This window comes from Epinephelus moara, chromosome 1 (genome assembly GCF_006386435.1).
Source record: "Epinephelus moara isolate mb chromosome 1, YSFRI_EMoa_1.0, whole genome shotgun sequence".
In the NCBI taxonomy this organism is placed as follows: Eukaryota; Metazoa; Chordata; class Actinopteri; order Perciformes; family Serranidae; genus Epinephelus; species Epinephelus moara.
The window spans coordinates 25,244,206-25,257,332 of record NC_065506.1 but is presented as its reverse complement, the minus strand read 5'-3'; the positions used below and the strand labels follow the sequence as shown (position 1 = coordinate 25,257,332).

Below are 13,127 nucleotides of genomic sequence, written 5' to 3'. Positions count from 1 at the left end.
GCAAAATTGTTTCTGTTTAAGAAAGGGAGGTTGCTGCTGACACAACCCCAGAACCTGGATACAAAATAGAGTCTGAGGCCTAGTGCTGGGTCCTCAAATAGCACAGGCTCCTTATAAACTTTGCAGCAGCATGAGGAAGTTTAGGCTTGTTTTACATGGAAAATGTTCATTTTTAATCCTGTGTACGGAAGATTTGAGATTAGAAACCCAAGCAGATCAGGGTCATGTGGCTGTTAGCTATATTTATGATCCCTCTCTGATGTCTACTCAGAGGCTTACTTACTAATTACTTTACCTACCTATTAATTTCTTTAATTAAGTTTAGTTTTGTCTGTTGAACCACTGTTGTAGTCAAGACCACCTAAACCAAGACCAAGTCCTGACCGAGGGCAGAGTGTATCATGAATGAGACAAGACCAAGACTTTGAGGGGTTAAGACCAAGACCAAGGCAGGACAAGACAAAGTTGAGACCAAAACCAGACTGCACAACACACTTACAAAAAATGTGGAATCAATGTAATGGTCTTTCTTTGACTGTGACAAGACCGAGTAAAAATGTGGTCAAGTCCACGACAAAACTGCGAGTTTCAAAGAGTGGTCTTGAAGCTCATCTTGAGACCAAGACTGATCTCAAGTACTTCGACACTGCGTTTGAACCAATGAAAACATCACAAAACTGTAGGGTACTATTGTGCAAGTGAAACAGGACTTCTCAGAGGGCTGATTTCTTAACAAAATCACTAAGAATAATTTAAGTCAGTCAAGGACTCCTGCAGATACTGTACAGACTACATGCAGCAGTAATAAAATAAGCTCCTAATGAAATTTAAAAGTATTAGTCCAATCCTCCTTAAGCTGCAGTACAAGCTTGCCGATATAAAATCTGAAAAGTTAAAAGTAATCCGACGTCTGACGTCGGAGAAACTCTAATGAGAATACATCTCGTTTGCTGATCATATCTGGGCCCAGTGATGGAATCAAAAATGAGACATAATTTGGTTATTCATTTACAAGACAAGACAGTACATGCAGCTAACGGACAAAAAGGGGAAATAAAAAATGAAATGTGTTGGGAGTGTGAAGGCAGGAAACAACATCCATCATGGCAGAATGATGTTGCTGTGACAAACAATCCATGATGTGTGTGCCATAGTACTCACCTTGAAGAATTAATGAGTTCAGAGGACTAAATCAAGAAAGCGCATACTTGTCCAAAGAATCAGCTTAAAAACTGCAGTTTGAAGCCATGAAAGCAGTGACACTTACCAATAAATGACCCCAAGCAATGATTGCTTTATCAACATAGTTTTTTATCTTAGGTGATTCTGCATTGAATAGTAAACATGCATGGAACAGGTAAACACAGCTTTGGAACGTGGATGACATGATTTATCTAAATCTTAGATAAGTACATGATATGGCAGCAAACACAAGCAGTTCTCTATCCGACCATGAATGCATGCTGAAGTTCACTTCACAGTATAAACATCACCCGTTGCTCTTGTCTTACAAACACTGTGTAAGACAAAGACATCAGAGAATAAAACATAAGTCTACAGTAATAGAAAAAAGTTTGTATTAAACACTCCCTTTTCACTAAACACTAAAAGACAAAACAGAATAAGGCTCATTTACCTCCAGCATAATCAAACATTATTATATCAGTACAGTCTCGATACACAGAGGAAAGACTTAAAGGGATTTCCTTAGTTCATACTTGTTACGTTGATTCATGAACATTAATACCTGTGTCCCTGTGAGGAAAGGGGATTTGGAGAACATGTTTTAAGAAATTGAAATGTCTAATCAAGAAAAAAAATGCACTTGTCAAACATACGTGTATGTTCTATTGAAAAAATAACTGAAGCTGGCTCTCGGGTGGAATGTTTGCTTCATACATAGTGAGAAAAACATTTTCCATAAAGCTTCAAACAAAGGTGATTTAAACCCTGAAAAGAGAAAAATGGGAGTAATGGCCAATTAGAGGCAGGGCCCCATTTTCACTAACAAGACTCAAGTATGATATCTACTTTGTGTTCCACAGATGAAGGGGATTCATAGTGAGTAACACCACAGCTTCCCCTTAAAACTAGTGATGAGACTGTGTTCCACTGTTTGCAGCCATATCACATGAGAACATTACAACTGACTGCCAGTAACTTCTTTGCAGCAATGGGCAGTCCACACCGGTTATTTGGTCCTTAAAGAGCCATAAAAACACAAGAATAGATACAACAGATAATAATAAAGCTTGACAAAGGAACACAGAGACGAGTAAAGGAGGAAAAGAGGAGAAACAAACAGTGCATGGAGGTAGAGAGGAAGTTTTTGACATCATATCCAGCTACCGACAGAGATCTCATTAACATTGTTTTTGCATTATTGCACTGCAACAGACCCACAGAGGAATGACAAATTTAAAACAAACACACCTGAACCAGTATGCACATTTTTCACATTAGGAAGAATGGAGGCAATAATCTCACTAGCTATCTACTTAAAATCCGTCTTTGCCTCTGAGAATGAGATAGGAGAGGGAAGAGGCAGGATAGAGCCGTCGCATTAAAAAAGGCTTCAGATGTGACCTTTTAAAACGGATATGTTAACTACCTTTCAGCCTTAGGTTGAATATGCAAGGCAGGGGTGGTCTTAGCCCTGTATAGTTACTCAAAATTAAGATTTAAGTAGGTGGCACCTGATAAACATGCTTCCAAAAAAATTAACAAAAAACTCTGGATAAGGCTGCTGCATAGTGGAGTCACAAAGACACAAAGAGAATTAATCATACAGCTGAAGTTGTGCGGCTCTGTCGGCTTCTAACCTAAAAAAAAATTGGTACAAATGGACCTTATCCAGACCTCATCCCTCTTTATCTAATCCTGACTGAAGGCCAAGTCTTGTAAGGCCTTGGAGAAGTAGAGGAGAACAGGAGTCAGATGATGGGTGACAATGATTTGGTAAAGATGTCGACTGTGTTAAATCACAGTAGTACAGATCAGGGCAGTGTCTCTTTCAATGGTCTGGTTCTAGAAATTTAAAAAAAATTGATGCAAAAGAGCTTTGCAATCAGGTCGAGATTGCATAGATACATTTTATTATATGTACCAGCATTAAAGAAAGAGGCATGAAATTAGTGATTCAGCCCTCCAACCCAATGTAAAAACAAGCACACCTAACTGAGAATTAACTGCAGGAAGTCTGGTTACAATAGACTTTACCTGTGTTTTACTGCATCTACCTCAAAAATCAAGTCTGAGCCCATATATTTAAAACCTGCTGATGTAACCTGATTAATAACCACTGCCCCCCATCACCTGACTCCTACCATTGATGATCAGTTTTCCTTATGGTCCACCTGGTCCATGAAGTGCCAGGGCGACAACATTAGCCTGATACAATCGGTAGCGAGGCACACTGCATCACACCTAGATCGTGTTTCCAGAGTCACATTGTTTAGGAACATGTAGTGAGCACTAGACACAGATAAACCATTAAGTGTCCCTCTTTAGATCTGCAGCACCAAGCCAGCAGCTGAGATATTATCCCCTCCACCTGCAGTTTGGTAAACCTCAGTGCATACCAGCACTGGTGCTACGCAAATCTCGTAGTCGTCCTCATCCCAGCAGCTGACAGGCCGGGTCTCCTGCAGAGGGATACGCTGGCTGCCTTCCCGCCGGCTAACAGAGAAGGAGTCGTCCATGATGAGCCGTGCCTTGCTGAGGTCAATGTCATTGGAGCCACAGACGTGGCGGTTAGCTGTGAGAGAGGCCTTGGCGGTGGCTGACATGGTGTTCTTCCACTGGGAGCCGTGGGTCACAATCATGGCCTGAAAGGCCAGAGTGTGGACGTGGAGTCGAGTCAGCGGCTTAGCTTTAGCACTGTATGTGTCATCTTCTGCAGTGGCGTCCCTGTAGCGCTGGTTTAAAATGCGATAGACCTCCCTCATCTGGTCGAGGACAGTGGCTACACGAGGGTTTGGGTCCGACAGCACTTTAATGTTGGAGCCTTTGAGCAGACTAAGCAGGTTGGGAAGCTCCTGTTCATTCATCCCTAAAGAGTCCGCCTGAGAAAAAAGAATCAGGAAGAGTAATTAAACTAAGGACATCCCTTTATCTGAGCTGTGCATCTTCATAAAAACAAACAGAAGCAATAAAACTGTATTGAGTAACATATTCTTTCATTGTGATCAATATGGCGAGTGTAGTTTATTCTGAAAAAGGCTACAGTTTGATCTCTAAAACACCTCTGTGTAAAGCCTGGTATACACTGTGCGATTTTGGGTTGTCCCGGACGAAAGATGACCATCGTGAATGAAACGTGACGATATCTTCAGTCATGGCCCTAAAATGGTGGTCCTATGTCTCACAGATAAAGGTTTCAATGATGACCATTGTCACAGTTTTGCGATCAAAGTCAGCCTGGGATAATATTCAGACAGTGTCAGAAATTTGTGATGATCTCACAGTGTGACTGCTGCCAAGACCTGCATCAACTAACTAACCAACAGAAATGCAGCATGAAATGATGCATGAGTGCTAATCCAAAACAAACAGATGGATAGCAGCTCGCCATGGAGGCAAAACATGTTAAAAGAAATGTTTCGAGTAAAACCTTGTCGAGTCGTGGCAGCAGAAGCCTCGCCTGTGTGATGTGTCCTCCAGCTCTGACCATGATGGCGTAAAGAGCAGAAAACTAAGACTAAGCAGAAATATATATATATATTATAATGCCAACAGAACTTAAGGTTATTTAAAAAGCGCGACCCNGTCGTGGCAGCAGAAGCCTCGCCTGTGTGATGTGTCCTCCAGCTCTGACCATGATGGCGTAAAGAGCAGAAAACTAAGACTAAGCAGAAACTAGCGGAAGAGTTGTAGCTGCCAGGTGAGCAACCTAGCGGCTGGCAAACACACACACAGACACACCCCAATATAATGCCAACAGAACTTAAGGTTATTTAAAAAGCGCGACCCTTTATGTTGTGCTTCACAGCTGTAGAAGTAATAACCTGTGCAGCTTCCTTGCACACTCAGTATGGGAAGCTATTGCATTGTATGTCATAGCCTGCAATTCAGCAGATTGATTGTATTGATCTTCTGTGCTGCTGGGTTGAGGATGTGTGTGAAGCTTCCATGTTTTAACATGTAGATACAAAACAGATGTGACAAAAAGAAACTATTCAAACTGTGGAAGGCAAACACAGTCATGCACTGTTTTGTTCAGAACTACATTCAACACATTTAACTAAACAAATCTACTTTCAATCTCCCTGCTATGCTTTGTCACACATCTTGTACCTTTTCACTCTATTTTTCTGGGAGGAACATTTTGTTTTTTTAACTCCTGTGTTTGTGTAATTGTCCTAGCATGTGATTAAATTTGTTGACTGATGTAACTGTTAAGTCATACATACATGTGGAATGACGTAGTGAAGTAGGTCCTCCATTATACTCTCTTCTACAAAGCTGGCCATCTCGAAATGGACTCCAATTTGTGGAGACGACGAGGACAGCAGGTCGGCCAGGCGGGAGAGGAGAGCATCTCGCTCCCCTTTAATGATGAAAGGAAGAGGTGGAAAGAGAAGAGAGGAAATTCAGACAAAATGTAGACGCAACTGACAAATGTTCAGCACTATCACATTTCAGTTGTGCGACACAACGCAGCAAACACTGCTGCTAGAGGTTCCAAATCAGCGACTACTAACAAGGTTGTCACCAGTGTCCTCTTACCTGACTGGAAGGGGAAGTTATCCATCATTTGCAGTCCACCCACCACCAGCAGATCTGGTTTAAAGTCTTCAAGTTTCTCAGCAAAGTGCTCCATGGAGTCCAGGTAGGGGTTATGGTCATCACTGTGGATGATATACCTACAAAGCCAAGTCAGCCAGTCAGATACAAATACCATGACAACATGTATGTACACACACAGTGCTTCTAATCACTCACAACATTCATTAAATCCAGCTGACTGTGCATGATGGGAAAATTTCTCTCTGGCTCTAGCACACACACACACACACACTCTGACAGTTAACCTTACTGCCCTGTCAAGATTCTCAAAATATCTACCAAATGCTCAATTAACACTTACCTGTTGGCTCTACGAGCAGTATACTGACCCCAGCTAGCCCCAGCTGGATACTCCAGGATCAGATGAATGTCTGGCTCTTCAACTATGTTACCTGCCACTGAAGAGACAGAGATTGGTTAGCACAGGGGAATGGAGGTGACAAGGACAGGGGTGGGGAGATATATAGAAGGCAGAGGAGCTGGAGGTGGATGTGCCAGTATGTGCTTGTGTGTGTATTTGTACCTGTAATGTGCTCAGACAGAACATCTGTATAATCGGTGCTAAAACTTCCCCCGAGCAATATATCACACCCTTCAGTTGCCATGCGACCAGCCATTGCAGGGGCGTTGCCGCCTATTGCCCATCTGTTTCCAGGTAAGTCACGGGATGCTTCCACCAGTTCACTGAATAGAGTATCATTCAACATGAAACGCCTGCAAGACAAAAAGAAAGAAAAAAAAAAATAGTGAAACTATGTTAAAACTCAGTTTTCATTTTCCTCTAAACATGCCTTCTTTTTGTCTTGTCATATTGTTGTAGTTTGTACTGCCACAGTGCCTTTCACTTCCTTAAGCTAAGTTCATACTACATAAATTTCAAAGTCATCAGATTGCTGTACTGTTCAGATGACACCAATAGCTGTCTTGTAATCAAGAGTCTTGAAGTTGTCTTTTTTTCCCTTCACTACGTGACCAACCAATGACAAGGGTCACACACAAGAAGATCTTTCACAAGGAGGATGAGTATGTGTTGAACAGGACAAACATGGTGGGCAAACCATGTTCCTACAACTCCCAGGTCTGTCACGTGATGCCATGGGTTCCAAAAACACTTTTTCCCATAGACTTACATTGGGAAAGAGACAGCTGTAAGTCAGTGGATACATACAAACGATACAAACCGACTAGCTAGGTCTCTAGTGCACTTGCTCTATGTGCCCAATGATGCAGAAGATCTGGGTAACTTTATATCTAGGAAGTTTAACTTTTTGGGATTCACGCACCACTGAGCAACTTTCATAGGAATGAACAGGGCCCTGCTTCCATTGCTGTATCCAGTTCTGTTTGTACATGCACTGTCCAGATATGAAGCCCTGGCAGCGTCTGTGATTCATCAGGCTCATGTCTTTGAACAGTTTACACATCGCGCTTGAGCGCCGATTCGCGACCAACAAGCCAACACTGATTTGCCTTTGATCTGGGGCTTTTTTTTTTTTTAGGGAGGTCTAAAAACTGTCAGCAAGCAGGGTAATCAGGGCTAAAGTTGCGTTGTTTGAACTAGGCATAAACCACTGTAGTTAAACCCGAGAGACTTGTCCAGCCAGTCTCTTTGTAAATATTAGACGGAAGTACTGTTAAACAGAGCGTTTCTCTTCTCTGAGTTTGCTGAAAAAAATTCACTTGTCAAGCATATCAAGGGTGTCAAAATTTAAGAGAAAGGAAGTGGGAGGCAAGAACAAAACTAAAGAAAAGGAAGAAAGAAATGTACATAAGTAGAGGTGTTGGAAGGCCAAAAAAGACAACCTAATGTCTTCTAAAATGTCTGGTACTTCTACAAGTGAAGCCGTAGATAAAAAGATAAAAAGAAGCCAGAGTTTTACGCAGGAAGGCTCCCGGTACACGTGGCCTGTGGAAGGTATGCTATTTTATGGGATAAGCTTGGACGGGAATGGAGGAGAAACCGAATTGAAAGCAAAGCACACTGAGAAAAATAAACTTATTACATATATGGTTTGACCCGGGCTACTTTTGGCAGAGACACCCAATAATTTCTTCTGTTCTTCACACATCTCACTTTGCTGTTAAGTTTTCATCTTTTTTTGGCTGAAGTGCATCCGAATTATGGCTTTTACAAACCCAAATCCCCCCCCCCCCCCCCCCCCCAAAAAAAAAACAGGTGAGAAAGACGCAAGAGCAATAAATCTAAATGCTGAGCTGAAAAAGACCTGGTTTCTATGTCTAATTAAGAGTTTTAGATAACATTTGCTTTTCTTTTTCAGTCTCTCACACACATTCCCTTGCCCTTTCTGTCCATGGTGATTTTGTAAGCATGCTGCCTTTAGGTGTTAGTTCCAGACAAAGAACAAGGGCTCAGAGCCAGGCACCAGAGCCAGAACAAGAGCAGCCGCCGGTGAATGAAAAGAGAGGGAAGACGAATTAGTAACTGATGAACAGCAACAGAGATAGAAAAATACAGATAAGCACTAACCAAATCAAGGTTTTTTTTTTGTTTTTTTTTAAAACCCTAAGTTTTCACTTAGGTTGTTTATTTTGTGACACATTCGTGGTGGAATCCATGTGTGTGTGAGAAAGAGCGTGTAAGGGGATGGACTGAGCCAGGATCACAATAGCCTTAGGTGCGCAACTGGGAAAAATTTGCTCGTGGTTGGTCTCAAGACTTGCACACTATCTACTTTATGTCTCCCCTCTTATTCAATCACAAAAACATACTTGAACACACCCTGCATATAAAAAGAAATACTGACTTTGACACACCTTGCATATACACAGAAAGACTCCTCGAACCAGTCACAGCACAGAAAAGACAAACATAATAAAGTATTTGCATATGCACTCTTTCACTCACGCATGTATTTATAAAACCGCACTGTGAATTCAGGATGTATTAACTAGAACACAACTATCTAATAGTCAAGTCTTACTCACACGAACACACACACACGTAACACTTACTCTGCAGCAGCTCCCGGTGCAAAGAAATAGGCAAAGCTCTGGGCCAGCTGCACTTCATTTTCTATGTAGTCATGATGTAAGGGCTGGTCTGTGGGTGGGAGGCCAATCTTATTAAGCAACGATACCCCGTCCACTATCAGGTCAACACATCCTCCAAAACCTGTGGATGAGGGAGAGGGGCAGAGAGAGAAGACAGAGATAAATATGTGAAAACAATCATGCCCAGAGGCAGGTATACGACTTAAAATCTGTGGCCAGCAAGGAGGAGAAGATGAAGAGATGGCCACCGGGGGAAAAGACACTACAGTCAAATTTTACAGTACAAACACAGCAAAGAGAAAGGCAATGCTGGTGTGCAGCTTTAGTAAACTTAGCACAGTGAAATCCACACAACATGCAGCTGCTGTGAAACATGCAGTGTAATCTATCTGCCACCCTGGCTGGTCAAATGATCCGATACCTCGATAGAGTTTCAGCTGCAGGGCCAAACATCATCAATACATAGCTTTCATCTACAAACATTTTCCTTCAAGTCTGAACATAGGTCAGCATGCTTTGCAAGAAGCCCCGAGGGCCTTCCTGTGTAGGCAACCTGTTAGAGAAGCCAAAAGGCGTGTTTGTTGCAGATTTGAATTTAAATTTGAATTAGTTTTGAATATTTAACTTAGTCTGACAGTAGCTTGACTTCAAGCTGCTATTTTTGCAATTTCTTTTTCAAAGCTCTCAGGCAGCCATCTACAATTTTCTTCTGACAATTTACTGTAAAGAAGAGAAAAATTAATGTGTATACTTGGTGATATCATCAGCAGCAGTGGTGCTTTTGCCTGAGAGTCAGCAGGCCAGTGTTTGTCATTGTATTGTAGTGTTTAATTATAGTTCACCATCTGAAGCACCTAATATCAACACACAAGGATTAGATCAAATTATGATATTATATAACAAGGCTGACATGTGATCTTATTATATCTGATGCTGAACAACAACAATACAACAGGTCTGACCGCGTGGCTGAGCCTGTTGATTAACTGGGTAAAGGTTGGACAGATAGAGCGACTACCTTTGTTGCGTTGCTCCTAAAAAGGCTCAAAGGACAAGATTTTAGGATTAGATCATGAGGGCCAAAACACCTGTCAGTGATGCTAATTATGTTGTTTGCTGAAACCTGTCTGACGCAGTTTATCAGATAAGAAATTCCACCCTGTAATACTGCTAATCCCCTTGGTGCCCACAGTTTCAACGCAAGACGGAGACCACAAACTGCCAGTTGTGCTTTTCTCTTGTGGCACACTGGTGTTATTAAATTGCTGTCAGCATAGTATTTCATGTCCTCATCTGCTGGAGGGCCATCATGATATGAGTATGCATGCATAATATGATGTTAATTCCACTACAGAAGAGACTTGATGATGAGTCAAATTAGGTAGGGATAAAAGGGGATATATCTACATCAGTATTTTGGATATCGGTGAAAATCCAATACCATGCATCCACATGTTACAATAGATATGTCACACTGAGGCTAGCATCTGTGCAAGTGACATAAGGGAGATATTAGTTACTTAAATAAAGTTAACCCATATTCATGGTGCAAATATCAGCACCACCCTGCCCTTCCATTACAGCAGTCTTTGCCCTTCACTGGTTGTCTGTGGTGCTCTGCTGGTTGATGGAGGGTCTCTGCTAACAACTTAACTCCTGACTGAGATCTGATGACTGTGCAAATCATTCACAGTCACCCCTGATTGACCTCCCTCTTACATTTCTCCATGCTCCGCTGCACTGCTTTTACTTGGTCAGTCATTTACTCACAAACCTCCTGATATTCAGTGAAAAAGGGGAAGGTATAGCAAAGTTGACTGAGGTTATTGTTAGTTCACAGAAATAAAGTTGTCACTGTGCCTTTTAAAAGTCCACTTAATTATATTTAACCGAATTAAGCCAATTCCAGTTAGCAATTAACTTCAGTCTACTGTTTGTTAGCGAGTCGGAGCACTTCATGCATTTTTCCATCTGGAGCATATTTCTAGATTCAATGCCAGTTATTACGGATGAAAATCATCTCAGACTGAATCATTTATTAACCCAGAAACGCTCCTAAATGTAGGTTAAGCTAGGCAAAGTTAGCTAGCTCACCCCACTTGCACTTACCGATGGCTACTTTGGGTCTGGCGACGCCATTGATGCCGACTTTGCTCTCCGCCCGGAGCAGAGAGGACAGGACGGTGTCCAGCCGATCGTCCAGCACTGCATCCTGGGGTGACCGGAACCACACGGCCAAAAGAACCACGAGCAGGGACACAACAGGCCCATATTTCATCCACGAAGCCCTGCCTCCTCTCTCCATCTCTCGCTGTCCTCGCTGCCGTGGCTCCCTCTGTCAGTAATGAATAAGCACTTTCCGCCCGACCAGTAAAACGCCGTGCTTTGGGATGTCTGTTTGTTTTAGGAGCCGGAGTGTCCCGGATGTACGGTAACTGAAAGCAGAATCCTGGATTCTATTCAGCTATATTCCGGTATTTATTCAGCTGTTGATTCAAAACATAACCACTTTAACCAAGTTTCAGCCTCTTAAGACAACCACTTTCTTTATATTCTTGTAAAGGAGGCTTCTTCAAAGTGTTTTATGTAAACCCAAGCACCGCTGTACATGTTGGATAACAGGTGGACGCCTGTGCACAAATCAAACAACCTTTAGTCTACTACGAAGGGGGAGTGTTTGTTTTTGCTGACAACAAGGCGGAAGTGACAAAAATAAGAGCACACATTTTAACTGTGAAGACAAAAAACTTTTATCATTAACACAGCAGTTTGTCCAGAAACTAGAAACAATGGGCCTCATGCAGAAACATTCTCTTAAATTTCTCTTTTATCTTCTATTTATTTTTAGTTAAGAGAAAAAAATTAAGAGAAGTCAACTCCATCCAAATCTGCTCTGACCCAGATATGCTGAATGAAGAATCCCACTTGATCATGGGTCTCATATTAGCATAGGTAATGCCCCCTAAACAGTGTATAGGGGCAAGTGTGGTGTTGTGTGTAAATACTCAGGTACATACCCCAGCATTGAAGAGATGTCACCCAAAAAAAAAAAAGGGTGTAGGAGGGAAAACTTCAGCAGAGGTGACTTGTAAACAAACTTAAACAGAGTTAATGTGATTTTCCACAGTGTCAGTACTGGTAGTAGTAAAGCAAAATCAAAAACTCAGCAATAGCAAAACATGTGCCATGTCAGCAGCAGTGGTGGCGGAAATAGTCTGATCCTTTACTTTAAAAGTACTAATACCACACTATCAAAACTCTATTACTAGTAAAAGCCCTGGACTGAAAATATTTCTTAAATAAAAGTAAGGAAAATGTATTTAAGTATTAAAAGTACTCATACAGATAAGTTTAAATTTAATAAATTAAAAACAATTTAACTATTGCAAAGGAAAAGCAGCATATCCTCATGTTTGAGAAGCTGGAACCATAAAATGGTTTTGCATGAAAAATGACTCAAAATGGTTGCCATTGAATTGTCCAATCAATCGACTTATCTTTTCAGCTGCACTTTTTTATTATATTTTTGGTTTATGTACAAAAATCTTAACTTGTAAAGTAGCTAGAAACTAAAGTTATCAAATACTTTTAGTGGATTAAAATGTATAATAATTACCTCTAAAATGTGGTGAGGCAGAGGAGGTGACATGAGATTGAGATACTCACACTTGTATTTTAGTTCAGTACTTTCTGAGTAAATGGACTTAGTTACATTCCATCACAGGTCAGCAGAGGGATGCACAGTAACTGATAGTAGCTGCGATCAATGGACCAAGTATAGTAGTATTTCTTTATCCTTGAAATGTATTAATCCAATTTCTCTCAAACATAGTAATCTGAATTTTCTTATATCACATTCATGCATGTTTTTAATTGTCCTCACATTTCTGGACTGGAAATTAGATGTTTTTGTCTTATCTTAGTACCTTATGATTCTTATCAGTAAGAGTGCTCTCTCTCTCAGAGAAGAGAAAAATAAATTATTAGTGACTCCCATAAATCATTGGGCACTAACAAAATAAGAGCAAATTGTGGATACTAACAAAAGTAAGAGAAAATGGGTTTGTATATAGTGTCTTGCATAAGACCCAAGGTTTCTAGTTGGTCTTGCACATATAAAAAGGGTAGGAAAGCTAACTGCTTGTTGGAGTTTGTAAGTTGGAGTCTTACTTTTTATTACTCCTTTTGGATTTAAATTTTAGATGCAGAAAAATCCTGTAACAAATTTTATCAACTTTCATCACAATAGTTGTGACTCACATCTACGTTTCCGTGTACTTATCACACTGACCCACATTTTCTTGGGGAGTCATACCAGTCAGATAAAA

General features: G+C 41.1%; 1 protein-coding gene across 1 annotated transcript; it reads right to left on the bottom strand.

Annotated features, from left to right (window-relative positions):
• Positions 1–1,290: 1,290 nt before the first annotated feature.
• adpgk2 (ADP-dependent glucokinase 2) lies at positions 1,291–11,146 on the bottom strand. The gene is made up of 7 exons (XM_050046605.1): positions 10,909–11,146; positions 8,761–8,920; positions 6,311–6,501; positions 6,089–6,185; positions 5,728–5,864; positions 5,412–5,548; positions 1,291–4,064 (listed from the first exon to the last, which is right to left on the bottom strand). Exons 1-7 carry the CDS (start codon positions 11,102–11,104, stop codon positions 3,507–3,509), a joined length of 1,476 nt encoding a protein of 491 aa, XP_049902562.1. The 5' UTR covers positions 11,105–11,146; the 3' UTR covers positions 1,291–3,506.
• Positions 11,147–13,127: the final 1,981 nt, after the last annotated feature.

Coding starts and splice junctions, on each gene's coding strand:
- adpgk2 (XM_050046605.1), bottom strand. CDS start 11,104: ATGGAGAGAGGAGGCAGGGCTTCGTGGATGAAATATGGGCCTGTTGTG. Junction 6,502..8,760: donor GCACCGGGAGCTGCTGCAGA/GTAAGTGTTACG, acceptor TTTGTCTTGCAG/GCGTTTCATGTTGAATGATA. Junction 4,065..5,411: donor TTCACTACGTCATTCCACAT/GTATGTATGACT, acceptor CTTTTTTCTCAG/GCGGACTCTTTAGGGATGAA.